We start from the raw sequence: 15,356 nt of genomic DNA on the forward strand, positions 1-15,356 counted from the left end.
CTCTATTTTTAATGTTTCTTGCTTTGTAAAATCACTAAATTATTACCGGTTTCCAAAACATACCTTCAGTCTAGTGAATTGCTAAACTTATACTGAAATACACCTCCCAGTACCCCCCATTCTCAATACCAATAATAGTAAGGGAAGCAGGGAAACACTTACCTAATTTTATTATGTTAAAATAATATTCAGGTGCATATTCTGAACCAACTTAGATGACAGTTGTAGCCCTATTCTGTTTATAATGTTTATCATGCCAGTAACATTCAAAACCTACAATTTCACCTTTGCTTCAAATATTAAGTTTATCCATTTAATAGGAAAATTTACTGCAAATGCATTCATCTCATTTTATCATCTAAGGTGTAATCAGAAGCCCATGAGAAAGTGAAAGTTAAAACTAATTAATTAATTTAGGATATAACATTTCTTATAAAGAATAGCAGGAAACTATGTTATATTCAGGCAGGGAAAGAGGAAAATCACCCTTTATAAGGGTTAAAGGTACTAAAACTGAAAGTCTGTTTCAATCAATGCTCATTAAATAAAATAGAAATAATAACTACAGGCTTGAAATGCAAATATATATATAATAACTTCATTAATATGGTTTTCTGTCATTACGAAAGAAAGGTGAATTTCTGGGCTTCCAAACAAAATTTCAAAAATGAGTATAAAATCAACACGTTTCTTAGAGTGATAACTTTATATTTTTGTAGTCACTTTTATTATGTAAGAGCTAACTAGAAAAACTACACATATTAAAAGTTAATGGAATAGTTTGCATTGTCATTTGTTTTATTAATTATATTTACATACAAAATAGATCAACCAAGATATTTCTATCCAAAGATATTCAAATTCCCGTTACTATTTAGGACAGCCACGATATTTTTTCAAAAAAAAAAAAAAAAGAACCTCTCTCTTTCTATATCTGTATACCCAACAGGATTGATATGAAAACAGTTTAACTTGAATGATGTAATTATGTAATGGAATGTAAAAAATTATAGCAATTAAGGTGTAGTGACATGCTCTAATGAATGAAGTTACACTGGTTGATGACACTATATCTCCTACTCATTAATTATTTGGATAGAGTGTATTATTTTACTTAGTATAAAGGAAGTTATGAATTATCACTAAAATTTTGAACATTTTTATTTAATATTGATATTTCTCTCATATTCATGAATTACAAAAAAATCAAAACAATACTAATACCACTTGAGTCTTCGGAAAAACAATGTTGTTTTATTCTTTTAATACATGTAGCTAATAATTTTCAGGGAAAAAGTGTTAGCATTTCCAGAGACTAGTTTTATAAAGCAAATCTACACGTTTGATTGCTAATGTCTCCTGTCTAGGTGCCCAGTTGATTGGAAATAGTTTTTAAGCTTTCTTATTTGCAGTCTAAAGAAAAAGACATACTTCTTAAGTATAGCTAACTAAGGAATTTTTTTCAAGGAATTACTTGTTACTGTAAAACCATGTACTACTAACAAGTAGTAAAAAGATTTAATAGAGCACATTTAAAAAAAAAAAAAAAAACAGCCAAGTTCTTTTTTCTAGAATTTTGAAAAGAAAAATGAGAAGGTAAAGTTAATATGATAGGCAAAACAAATTAAGTGATAAAAATGCCTTTTTGAATATGTTTTCTATTTTCTTCTAAATTTATTTTTTCTTTAGTGCCACATTCCTCCCCATAATATGTTAAAAAGTGTTACAATAACAGCATTAAACTAAAAGAAAACATCTCTAATCTCATTTGTGGTGAGGGTGAGGGGCTGGGGGCTGATATATATATATTTATTCCTTAAATCAAATCATAAAAACACACAGTTACTAATTTTTTAAAAAGGTAATAACTGAATCTCTTTATAGTTCTCAAATATAACCTGGTTATTGTTGGCATGCAATATGTATTAGTTTTCTTCTTTTTTCTCTCAATAGTTTCCCTCACCTGACCCACCACTCTAGTACAAGACTATATAGAGAACCATCCATTTGAAAGGACTCTAACTCAAATAATTCACAACAAAAGGACAGCTTTATCCAAGTAAAATTACAACAAATTTAAGTGTCATGTTTGATATTAAAGAAAAAAAACTGACCTATTTGTCTACATTTCTCAAGACAAAATTACCTTTTATGAGCACAGTACTCTTAATCATTAAGACATACAGAATGAAAAAATAAAAATACCTAGTAAACAATTCTTTCTTTCTTCATGATCTTTATGTCACTGGCTTCCTGCACAGAATGCACTGTTTCAAGGTATATGTTCACATAAAAGCTGTCGCCTGTCTTTACTAGACATTGCAGATTAAAATATTTCATTTAAAAAATTGACATTTTTGTTAAAGCCACTGATTTTGCTGGAATAGTTGTTTCAGATTGAGAAGACCTTTCTTAGGTTGACTGAGAAACCTTCCAAAAAGACCAAGGGCAGCATTTTTCCAGTGGCTATGGAAAACAGTAGTGAAATTTTGTTTTGAGAATTACCACAGACAGACCAGCCTCGTGAGGTGTATTCTTACAAGCAATTCACAGTATTCTGCAGCTATGAAAAATGTTGCTATCTAGAAACAACAAAACATAAAAGAATAAGTGTATCACTTGGTTTAAAAAAAGTTTGTTTTTCCTTATCTTGTTGGTTCTTAAAAGACACCTCAGAAAGATTATTTATTCTGATCCAAAAAAAAAAGGAAGAAAGGAAAAAAAAAAAAAGAAAAGAATAAAGTGGAAGATAAACCAGTATTAGTCTTGTCCTATTAGCTTCTCAGCTTGAATTAACTAGGGAGAAATGTATAAAAGACACAGCAGTAACTGTCAAAGAACCCACTACACCCTATTGTCCAAATCTTCAAAAAGAAAAACATTAATTTTTTTAGGAGTGTGTTGCTCTTATCACGTGTGTGTGTGTGTGTGTAAAATACAATTACATGTTTCATAAAGGATTAAGAACAGAGGTGCCATTTTTGATAGCAAATATAATAATTTAATAAGCATTGAACTTCAAGTTTTAGCACTCTGAGTTTCTTCATGTCACCCCATAAACTGTAACTTATTATAGTTAATTTTGTGATTTACTGAGCTAGACATCATGAAACTTCTAAATGGAAACAAATCATCACAGATGACCGTAGTTCTCAGAAGTTCATTGGCCAAGATATTTTTCGAGTGGAAACACTTAAAATGACTACAAAGAAGAAGTCTTTTTGTTTACAGGAGTCTTTCAATTCAATTCTGGTGATGGAGGCAAAGAAGGATACAGAGGCCAATAATTTATCCACAGAATTTGAAAAATAAGCATGTGCTATCAAATTTCTGCTCTTGTGTTTATACTTAATTTTGGCCTAACAATAATAAATTACATTTATGTGAAAAAATAATTTATAGATTGATGTAGAGACTTCTAAAAAATAAATAAGCACTTTTATCCTTTATTTGTCCTTTAAAAATGCCAACTAGCATTTAATTACAGAAAATTACAGAAAAAGCACATTAATTTTAAATTGCCTTTGTCTTACTCAATTTTTTCTCAAATCTTTTATGCCTGTAAATGTTTGCCATCATTTAAAAATTGAGAAGTGGAAAATATGTTTGATTTCTCCTCTGAAGATTAAATTTTCTTCTTTGTCCTAGATGGATACTTTCAGTCAAGATCTCTACTGCCTCAATTACCTCAATATCATATTTATCATAACTGAAAAGAAGTCATTGATTCAACTTAGTTTCAATTGGTTTGGTTCTACAAAACATACAAACTAAGAATATTTTCTGGGTTGGTGATTCCACATATACTTGCAACCATAAACATCATTGGAACCACTAAAAATAAAGAGGTACATTATAACATAAAATAATAATTTTAAAAATATTATTTAATGCAGAAGTAGCCTCATCTACTATGGAAATATTTTAATCCACAGTTTGAAAATGTATATAATTTTCATCAATGTTTACTTTTGGGTCCATAATTTAGATAAATATTTGTTCATATTTAATCAATTTTAACAATCACTTTCATATGTGATAGGCATATTCGCAGAACAGCACTTATTTAAAACCAAATTTTCAGTAAATTTTAGGAAAATGGCTAAGAATTGGGAAGCAGAATAAGTGGGAAGAAGATAACAAATAGGCTTTTCTGCAATTTATTTAAGTAAAAAATAGGACATTAAAAATAAAATATATCTAAAGTTCTGTTATGGAAAGGTAAATTTGAAATAGTTTTTTTTTTTTTTTTTTTTTTTTTTTTTTTTTTTTTTTTTTTTTTAGTAAAAAGTTGGCAAGTTGGTGGCAAAGATAAACAACAAAATTGGCATTTCATTTTAATGTGACAAGAGTCGTTTTGACAGCAGACTAGTGTAACACTGAACATCCCACCAAAACAGTTATCTATTTTTAAGTGCATAGTAATTCATTGTTTCCTTCACCGTACACTAAATGTCACCCATCACTGTGACAAAAATATGAAAGTTATTGCACGCTAGTCCATAGCTGAGATCAAAGCTGTTAATGCAAGCACTTTGGATATGGTTTTCTAAAGTCAGTTAAACCATCAAAAACACTATGTTTAGAACATCTTTACCTCTGAGCTCCAAGAGAAATACAGAATATTTTTTTAAAGTATAAGGACTTTCAGTAATGCAATAGCCTTGTCACTTTGTGACCACAGATCATGTTAAAGCCAAAATATAATGTTAAGACAGTCTTGGTGGTCACTGTAAATAATAAACCATTGAGCAGATTCTGGGGAGTCCATCCCCTGCTGCCTAACCCACTAATATAATAAATAATATTCTAATACTCTAAAAATATTTCAAGGCAATTATATTCAGAAATGCCCAAAAAATTCCTATATTCTTTTAACTTAGAAAAATGTTATACATGTAGCACATTGAATATTCTTTGATTTGCTCTTCTACCTAAGAAGTCCAGGTTAGTTAATATTGTTTGGCTTCCTTTACACTTTCTCCTCTATTTGACCCTAATCATTTGTTAATTTAAATAGCCTAATGCATTTTTATGTAATAGTATTCATACTACAAAATTTGGTACAGCAATTTATTCTTCAAAGTTTATTTGTATTTTTAAATGCCAATTTCAGAATAAAATATGCACTATTAAAGACTTAGTGAATAATTATTAAAGTTACATCAATCCTGTTGGAGAGATATGAGTGTACCATTATTCCTTTCTTTTAGGTTTGGGCTTCAGTTATTCATCTCTGTACATCAAGCTTCTAAGAACCCTAGACCAAGATTTACACACTGAATTTCAGAACAGCTCAACTTTCTTGGAGATACATATGGTTAACAGGAAAAAAAAAAAAATCTAACTTATATGGGAATTTTAATTGACTCATTTTGTAAACATTATCTATTATATCAATATCAATAGTAGCTTTAGTTTAATAAAATAAATATTTGAAGCAAGGTGAAAAATATATTTAATTATCAGTGTAAGGGGTGGGTGCCCTAACCAGACTTTTTATATGACTAACTGCCATCTCTATAATCATATGCCTAGGTGAAAGAAAAGAGAAAGAAAAAGGAGGGGAAAACATTTAGGGGAAAATCTGAGTAAGTATGAACCCATCATGGACAAGATTTCTTACTAATCTTCTGTCAGCAAAGAGCTACTGTTAGAATCTTGGGATAAGGTCATTCTATGCCTAGAAAGCACTATCCCAGGCTAATACCTACTCTTAAATAAGAATTCAGAGCTAATTCAGATAAGCATGCTGATTATGTCATTATGCTATAAATAATAACACAACTGCTTACAGGAGATCATCAAATATAAAACTATATGGAGACAAAAACTAACACCATGCATCTCCTTCTTAATATTGCTTAAATACATTTAAAACATTTATTAAGTATTATTAGATGATTTTTCTTAGCATAAGAGTGAGGGGAAATTTTTAAAAGGCATTCACAAAATAATCTACATTTAAATCCAATTTGAAAAAGTTAAATTCTAGCAATTATTATTAGATCTTAATTTGTCATAAATTAATATTAATATGATAGTATAGCAGATATTCAATAAGCTTCTAATCTATTAGTCTAATGACAACTTAACAATCTTCCTCATGCCCTGATTCCTTTCTAGTTGTATGTTTCTCTCCAGCAAAATATATATTACAAGATATTTTTCAGACAAACTATTTAAAATACATGGCATTCATACAGAATTTAGGATAATTTAAATATTATTATAACTTTATTCATGGGTAACAGATATTTATTACCAGATATATGCACTGATTGTGAGTTATTCAGAAAATAACTCATTCAGTTGGGTTCATTCTGGGATTCAAGCGTTTGGCACAATTCTTAGTACTTACGGGTAGCCAATAGATATTTAAATCACTCATTATAATTTAGTTTTGAGATAAAGTGTTTTTATTGCAAAGTATTACATAATTCCCTAATAGTTAATATTATGTAAATTCCAATGATTAATAAATAGGAAATCTGTTATTAAAGTGGTAGTTATTTTATGCCTTTGTTTCTGCGTCTTTCAATGAAAATGAAATACAGAAGAACTTTTTGAAACATGATCTTTCTTTTCTCTATAACTGTTATGGAGAGAAAGAATACACTTAAAGATAAAATGCCATATGAATTATGACATCAACAATGATGTCAATGAGTATATTGGTGACCTCTATATAAGACATAATTTTTCGATAGGTAAAATAAGAATGCTAAAGGAAGCATGAAAATAAATGTATTTTAAATTCTAACAGATAGTGATTCCATTTAAATTACAAAGGCAATTAAATTATGCAATTTAAACTTGAGCATTTTATTTGCCTTTGCCCATCACAAACTTCTTTTATAGTAAAAGTTCAATACTATTTCAGAGTATATTTTAATTAAACAAATTCATTTGATTTGGGATGTTGAGAATTTAAAATTTAAATTGACCATATTCAGACTTTGCTTTTAATCTGATTTTTCAACTTTATTTTTTCAAATTTAGAAATATTTTAAACGAGATTTTAAGACTGAAAATTGAAAAAAATATTCTGAGAAAATTCAGAAAATATTTATTCTTGTGTTATTACTTTACCAAGAATCTCTAATATTATATATGACTTAATACAGTTTGTCTAACAGTATTACTTAATGGGATATCTATTAATTTGCCCACAAATGAAGATTTTAAACTTATTTTTTTTAATGAGGCAATTTGTTTTGAAATTGTTGAATAAGAAGCTGAAATAGTATCATTTTCCTATCTGTTCACTTAATAACTAATGACAAAATATAACAGTAACATTTCAAAACATAAAAGCAGTAGCAGTATAAAAAAATGGTACATTGGCTGACTTTATGTTCTCAAATAGGATGACATACTTGAATTTCTTTCATGTAAAATCAGTACAGATTACCGTAATTATACAGATGCTGTCTGTGATGGTTTATCAAGTGAGTTATAGAAATATTTTGAAAAGTTAGATAAGTGCATATCCATCCATATGCCTCTATTTGCAAATGTACTTTTTGTAAGCTGGAAAGGAAACCAGATGCTTCAGTAATTGCTTTGAATCTAACTTCAGAAGCCGTGGGCTTGGAAAATTAGGAATAACTAAAATTCCTAAGACAAATTTGAAGTAACCCAAAACTCTGTGTTTAAGATCTCCAGAAAAGTACCATTAGAGCTGATTCAGCTTGATTAATGCCCACACAGTTGCCTCGAAGTGGTCTTATGACATTTTCCTCTAGGCTTTATTTCTATCCTCCTGGGAAATTTGTTAATTTAAGGAAAAACAAGGGTACATGCAGACATAAAGGAAGCCTTTTTCTATATTTTGGAGTATTTCGTTTTCTGTTTGGCCTGTGGGCTGGCTGAAGAGTTTTCTAGTCATTGAATTGCTTAATCTGAAACTCTTGCGCTTATTTCTCTGAATACATAAACTAGAGTGGCTGTGTCTGTCACTATAAAAAAGATGTAATTGGTCCAAAGATGATCAAAAATGTGAAGGCTGTTTTATTCTCACAGAAGGTGGAAAAAGCTGGAGCTAAAAATTTAGGAACTTCATACTCCAAATTCTCATTACTGTGGGGAGAACCCCAAAAGTCACATAAAATTTTAATAGGCTCTACTGTACAGCTTCAAATGCTATATGGCAATATGCTTCCAATACATAGTTTTGGGCAAATGCAAACAATAATTATCTGAAGAACAAAATTCTTTATTATTATTATTTTTTTTTTGAGATGGAGTCTCACTGTGTTGCCCAGGCTGGAGTGCAGTGGCACGAGCTTGGCTCACTGCAAGCTCTACCTCCCGGGTTCATGCCATTCTCCTGCCTCAGCCTCCTGAGTAGTTGGGACTACAGGGGCCCATATGCCTGGATAATTTTTTGAATTTTTAGTAGAAACGGGGTTTCACCATGTTAGCCAGGATGGTCTCCATCTCCTGACCTCATGATAGAACACAATTCTTAATATTTAACTAATTAGCTAAAAATAATGCATTTGTAAAATAATTACATATAAATATGTAAAAAATTATCTGTGTGCAAATATATAAAATATATAAAAATATTATGCTACTTTTTTCTTTTCTTTTCTTTTCTTTTTTTTTTGAGATGGAGTCCTGCTCTGTCTCCCAGGCTGGAGTGCAGTGGCAGGATCTCGGCTCACTGCAACCTCCCCCAGCTTCAAGCAATTCTCCTGCCTCAGCCTCCTGAGTAGCTGGGACTACAGGCGCACACCACCATGCCCAGCTAATTTTTGTATTTCTTTTTTTTTTTTTTCTTTTTTTTTTTTTTTTTTTTTTTTGAGACGGAGTCTCGCTCTGTCGCCCCCAGGCTGGAATGCGGTGGCGCGATCTCGGCTCACTGCAAGCTCCGCCTCCCGGGTTACCGCCATTCTCCTGCCTCAGCCTCCCGAGTAGCTGGGACTACAGGTGCCCGCCACCTCGCCCGGCTAGTTTTTTTGTATTTTTAGTAGAGACGGGGTTTCACCGTGTTAGCCAGGATGGTCTCGATCTCCTGACTTTGTGATCCGCCCACCTTGGCTTCCCAAAGTATTGGGATTATAGGCATGAGCCACCACACCCAGCCAATATTACGCTACTTTTAATTGATTTTAGTCATTTTTTAAGTTCAATTCTTTACAAATACCCTTACTGATAAATTTATCAAAAGAATCTATGTAACGTAATTGAAAAGACACTGCATATTTAATTTTGATTATACAGCGCAAAACATATATATTTATATTTATACTTTATAGGTTTTTTTATCACCATGAAAAATCATATGTAGAATTCTAATTGATTTTTAATTCAGAGTTATCTTTTTGATATTTAAAAAATATAAAAATTCAAAGAATATAATGAATATGTGGCTTAACTCCATGTTAATAGAGTCATGAATCCTGAGGCACAATACTAATCTTCTTAATTAAAGCAAAAGTAAATTAAATCATATTGAAATAATCAGTTGAAAGTCTGATAGTAAGGGAGGCGTAAATAAACATGATTACGAATTTCCACCTCTGAGAGTAAAATAAAGTAACACCATCAACATAGATTGATCTGTATCACAGATTTTAAAGGCCATTATTAAAAAATAAAATTTATATATTTTTCATTTAGGCATTTTTCTTTTTTTCTTAATTTTTATTTTTCATAGAGATAGGGTCTCCCTATGTTGACCAGGCTGTTCTCAAACCTCTGACCTCAAGGAAATCTTCCTATCTTGGCCTCCCAAAGTATTTGGATTATAGGCATGAGCCACCATGCCTGGCCTGGCATTTTATCTTGATCCTATGACTTGAAACATACCCTACATGTCAATGACAATAAGGTACTTTTTGTAGTGACATTTATTCTGTGAAAAAAAAAAAAAAAGAAAAAAACACATATATTATATAGAATACTAGGGTAGTCCTTTTATAGTTAGAATGTTTATTATAAATTTCTTGGTTCCTTAAAAAAGGCCTCCTTTTAAATTTTAGTACTTTGGTTTTTCTTGTAACTGAATTATTAACTCAAGTTAGTAAAACACGTTATTTTGGTTTTGGTGCATCAGAAATCTTTGAAGTGAGGCAATGATTCATTTATCATATAGATTTAAAAAGCTTTTATATTCTGGTTAAGAAAACAGTAATCCCTAAAACACTTATAGCTTACTGACACAACCAGCATGCTCTCTGCCCACAAAGACAGGACAGTACATTTTGATAAATGAATGTGATTCTTAAAACTTCATTATTTCTCAGCACCCCATGGAAAATAAAGAACAGAAAAAGTAAAATTGATTGTGACTTTTGACAATTATTAGTTAGATAAAGGAGGTAACAATTGCCAAAAAAATCACAAAAGTGAGCATGTTACCTGGCTATGACAAAGAGCACACAACTGACACCCAAGTAAGCCAGCAGAATATACATCCAGATATCAGGGGAGAGAGGATTCAGGAAGGAGAAGACGCCTGGGTTTGTACCATTGGGCTTGCGGTACAAAATACTTATTCCAAGTGTCATAAAGGGCTTGGAAAAGTCGATGACCTTCTCTCGAACATAGGTAATAGCCAGGGGAGCAACTGCAAGGTCAGCTTTCTGTAGACAGAAACAAAAAAAAAAAAAAAAAAAAAGAAAGAAAGAAAGAAAAAATTGGTTTTCAGTCACAAGAAAAAATCAGTAATCAAATTAAATAAAACAGCGGTTTCACACTTAATTGTCTCAGTAATGATTATGTTAAAATTTAAAGCATTCCTTACTCTGAAGTAAAGAATCTGATTTACTGCACTAATCATTTCTGTGTTCTTCTGGATTAGCAAATCAGTGTTTATTGGAAGTACATAGAGAAAAAACTTCATAGAATAAAACAACTGAAGCAACTATTGTACACTCAATACATAAATTATGTTACCAACCTTCTCATAATTGCTTTTATTTTAAACTTTAAAAATCTATTTAATATTAACTATCATTTTCTTAATACATTGGTCAAATTATAATAGTAATAATAACTACATCAAATTATATAGCTGAGAATTAAGAGACATTTCTGATTTTAAAACTATAGAATACAGTTAAAAGGTTTGTCTTTAAATAGTTAAACTATTGTTTGAAACATCTCTCAGTGTGAATCTGTTTACTACCTCTAATTTATTTTATATTATTTAATGAAAATCCTTGCAGCCTTGCCTAAACTGCATTTTCACAAAGTTGCTAATTTTCCACGGTAGCTTAAACATGTTGAATTAGTAATGCTTTTCACTCATCGGGTTACAATCATCTGTCAAAGATGAACTTAAGCTCTAATATATTGTAAGAAATAATTATAATATTTTAAAATAACAAAAGCATCTATGATGAGAAACTATATTGCTACATTTTATTATTAATAAATATAAAAACTTTCAAAGAGAAAAGAACAAAATGTTCACTGTCAAGAGTTAGAGAAAGACATAAAAACATGAAATTATCCCTCCATGTTTTCTTGTCTCAGGCAATGTCAAAGGACTTAACAAAGACACTTTTCTAAGTTTGTTGATGATATTATTCTCTGTGTGTGTTTTTGCGCATTTGTGTGTGTTGGTGGTGTGCAGGGAAAGAATACTGAAATGCTTGGAAAGAATATCTTTGAGAGGAGCTACAGAGAAAGACATTTCTCTAAAAATCAGGAGGAAAAAGGGTTTTAAAAATTCTGGGGGAGAGCATCATATTTCATATTCATAAATCAAAGAAAATATCAATTTAAAATAATAATTGCTAATATTCTTTAGGTAGCTGTAAAACAGGCACTATGTTAAGAACTTCACAGAAATTGTCACATTTCCCATAAAACTTACATAATCCTATTATTCCCTGTTTCAGATAAGGAAAATGAAACCTTGAGAAGTTAGAAAACGTATTCATTTTCATAGAGTTAATCAATCATTGGAACCAGGGTATAAAGTCAAGCTGTGGGAGTCTACACCTAAAGTGTAACCATGACATGCATCTCAAAAACCAACAATGGAATCATGGAAAAGTCATTCATTCATTCATTCATTCATTCATTCATTCATTTGTACAGATGGAAAGGGAAATGTATAGAAACAACTCTAGTGATTGAAATATTACAGTCTTTCAGAATTTAGAGGTTCAGGTGTAGAGTGCAGGCAGAGAGAGTATTTTCTCCAGGAAGGAGACAGTACTTCCTCTAAGACGTAAGGGAGAAACTAAAAATTGTTTGAAAAAGTGAACAACTTTGTTATCAGAAATAAAGTAGTTGATATGGTTTGGCTCTATGTCCTCACCCAAATCTCACATTGAATTTTAATCCGCACATGTTGAAGGTGGGGCCTGGTGGGAGGTGATTGGATCATGGAGGTGGTTTCTGATGGTTTAGAACCAGTCCTCTACTGCTGTCTCCTGATAGAGTTCTCAGGAGACATGGTTGTTTAAAAATGTGTAGCACCTCCCCCTTCCTCCAGGATTATAGGTTTCCTGAGGCTTCCATAGCCATGCTTCCTATACAGCTTACAGAACTGTAAGTCAATTGAACCTCTTTTTTTCATAAATTACCCCATCTCAGGTAGTTCTTTATAGCGGTGTGAGAATGGACCAATGCAGTGGTAGTTTAAGAAATATAGACTTCAGGTAAAAAGTGAACAACATAAAGTAGTAGTTTGTCCCTGTTTGGAGGGTGGACTACACAGCACAATTTATGCATGTGTTACTTCATTCTGTACCTCCTTTCTCTTAGGCACATGAAAAACAAAATTTTATCACATATAAACCATATAAGCGAATATGCTATAAAGTGGTAAATTTTATGTTTTAATTGACAGATAAAATTTTATGTATACACAACATGTTTTGAAGTACATATACATTGTGAAATGACTAGTCTAGCTAATTAACATATGCTTTACCTCATGCAGTTATCATTTTTATGGTGAAAATACTACATCCACTCTCTTCTTATATAGAATATTAAAAAGTTAATTTCATAGAAGTAGAGAGAAGAGGCCGGGCATGGTGGCTCACACCTGTAATCCCAACACTTTGGGAAGCTGAGGTGGGTGGAACATGAAGTCAATAGATCGAGACCATCCTGGCCAACATGGTGAAACCCCACCTCTACTAAAATCCAAAAAAAAAAAAAAAAAAAAAGCCGGGTGTAATGACACATGCCGGTAGTCCCAGCTACTTGGGAGGCTGAAGCAGGGGAATCACTTGAACCCAGGAGGCAGAGGTTGCAGTGAGCTGAGATCACACCACTGCACTGCAGCCTGGTGACAGAGTGAGACTCTATCTCAAAAAAAAAAAAAAAAAAAAAAGAAGAAGTAGAGCAAAGAATGGTGGTTACTAGGGGATGGGCTGATTGTAGGGGTAGCGGGAAAGGTTGTCAAGATGCTGGTCAAAGGAAATAAAAATCTCAGACAGGAGAAATAGGTTCAAGAGATCTATTGTATAAAATGAATATTATAGGTAATAATATATTGCATTCTTGAAAAATGGTAAAATATGTCTAATTCATATACAACAAAAAAGTTAGAAAAATATTCAAATAACACATATTAAAAGAACACAGCTACATTATTCCAAAAATGTTATAATATAGGAATATATTAATAGGATTGAATAGTCATATATTAATTTTTAAAATTTATTTAGCATCGCTTAAAATAAAAATTCTATTCCAAATATGAAAGAGAAAAATAGAAAATACGTAATTCTATAATATTTTTAATTATGAAAGATATTAGCCATTTAAAACAAAGGATACAAATAGACACATTCAGACATTTCATAAAAAGTTTAATGTACAAGCAGACTGTATTATATCCATACAATGGAATGTTATTATTCAGTTATAAAAATAAATGAGCTTTCAAGCCATGAAAAAGCATGGAGGAAACTTGTATGCATATTGCTAAGTGAAAGACACCAGAGAATTTAGAGGGTCAAGTTCAGAGCCTCTGAAAAGGCTACGCACTTTATGATTTCAATTATATGACATCCAGGAAAAGGCAAAATTATAGAGACAGTAAAAGATCAGTAGTTGCCAAGGATTCAAAAGAACTGAGATAGTATTGAATATGCAGAGCACAGAATGATTTTAGGGTGGTGAAACTATTCTGTAGGATGCTATAATGGTGGATACATGATATGCATTTATCAAAACTCATTGTACAATACAAAGAGATAATTCTAATGTAACTTTGGACTTTAATCATAAATGTATCAATAATAAATCATCAACTGTAACAAATATACTACACTAATGGAAGTTGTTAATAACGGGAAAATACGTATGGAAATGAAAAAGGAGAGGGTCCAGGAAAGTCTGCTTTCTGCACAATTCATCTGTAAACCTAAAATTTCTCTAAAAAATAAATTATATATTTTTAAATAACAATATGTTGTCTTTACTATATCCTCAGTTAGTAGATATATTGTGTTAAAACAATTTTGCTTGTGTTTGCAGCCCTAGATTGGGAAGGTGGAAGGGGAAAGAAAAATGAATCTCATAGTAATAGCTAGCATTAATGTGTCTATTATGAGGCTAAAATGTGCTATACTATATGGAAGATTTTCACCTCTATTGGTACCCACTACAGCCCTACAAAATTTGTAGTGTGATTTCCTTTTTACAAATGAAAAACAAAACAGAATAGCTAACCCAAAACCTGAGATCTTAAGGAAAGTATGCTCCAAAGATGACTTAATGATGCTCATTTCCCACTATTTTTCTGTACAACCATTCAAATATATCATATCCATTTCTGTTGTTCTACCGGTTTTGTTATTTCCCTGCCCAAAATGATATTCTTTTTTTCTAGTATTTGAATTCTGTAAGACACGTCTCTGGTTCTTTTCCTCCTGAATACTTTATCCACATTAATTTTTCTTCAGTGAATTTGTATATAATTTATAAACTTATAATTTATATAATTATAAACAGAATCATGTAATTTAACAGGCAGCAATATTTTATGTTGTGTTATTTCTGGTTATTTCACATATAAGTCATAAATATGATATGAGAGATCTGAATGCACATATTATTGTAACTGTATTGTCTCAGTTCCTATAAGAGTAAAAACACTTGAAAGCCTGCAGGCATACCCTTCGATCAAAGCATGTAACTCTAAACTGAGGGAATGGTAACATTCTCTCCCTGGAAATCTTACAAAGACACCTACACAGCAGCCATCTTATTAAATTAATAAGCATTTATTTAATATTCTACCATTCTATGTGAAACTCTTCCAAAGTGTTTTACTCATCTTTATGATCATAATGAACCTAACATCCCTAAGGCATTGGATAAAATTTGACACCAAGGAACTGCTTAGTAAATGTCTGCTGAATACAGTTTCA

General features: G+C 31.2%; 1 protein-coding gene across 6 annotated transcripts in view; it reads right to left on the reverse strand.

Moving 5' to 3' along the window:
• GRIK2 (glutamate ionotropic receptor kainate type subunit 2) overlaps positions 1-15,356 on the reverse strand; it is a 744,221-nt gene that overhangs the window by 188,582 nt on the left and 540,283 nt on the right. For 4 of the 6 annotated variants that reach the window (XM_030929512.1, XM_030929513.1, XM_030929514.1 and 1 more), the window contains exon 11: positions 10,372-10,595. The exons of the other annotated variants lie outside the window; for them this stretch is intronic. In XM_030929512.1, the coding sequence (XP_030785372.1) occupies positions 10,372-10,595 (224 nt within the window). The remainder of the gene's footprint in view (positions 1-10,371; positions 10,596-15,356) is intronic. 6 annotated transcript variants of the gene reach the window in all.

The sequence above is a fragment of the Rhinopithecus roxellana genome, chromosome 4 (assembly GCF_007565055.1).
Source record: "Rhinopithecus roxellana isolate Shanxi Qingling chromosome 4, ASM756505v1, whole genome shotgun sequence".
NCBI classification, from domain to species: Eukaryota; Metazoa; Chordata; class Mammalia; order Primates; family Cercopithecidae; genus Rhinopithecus; species Rhinopithecus roxellana.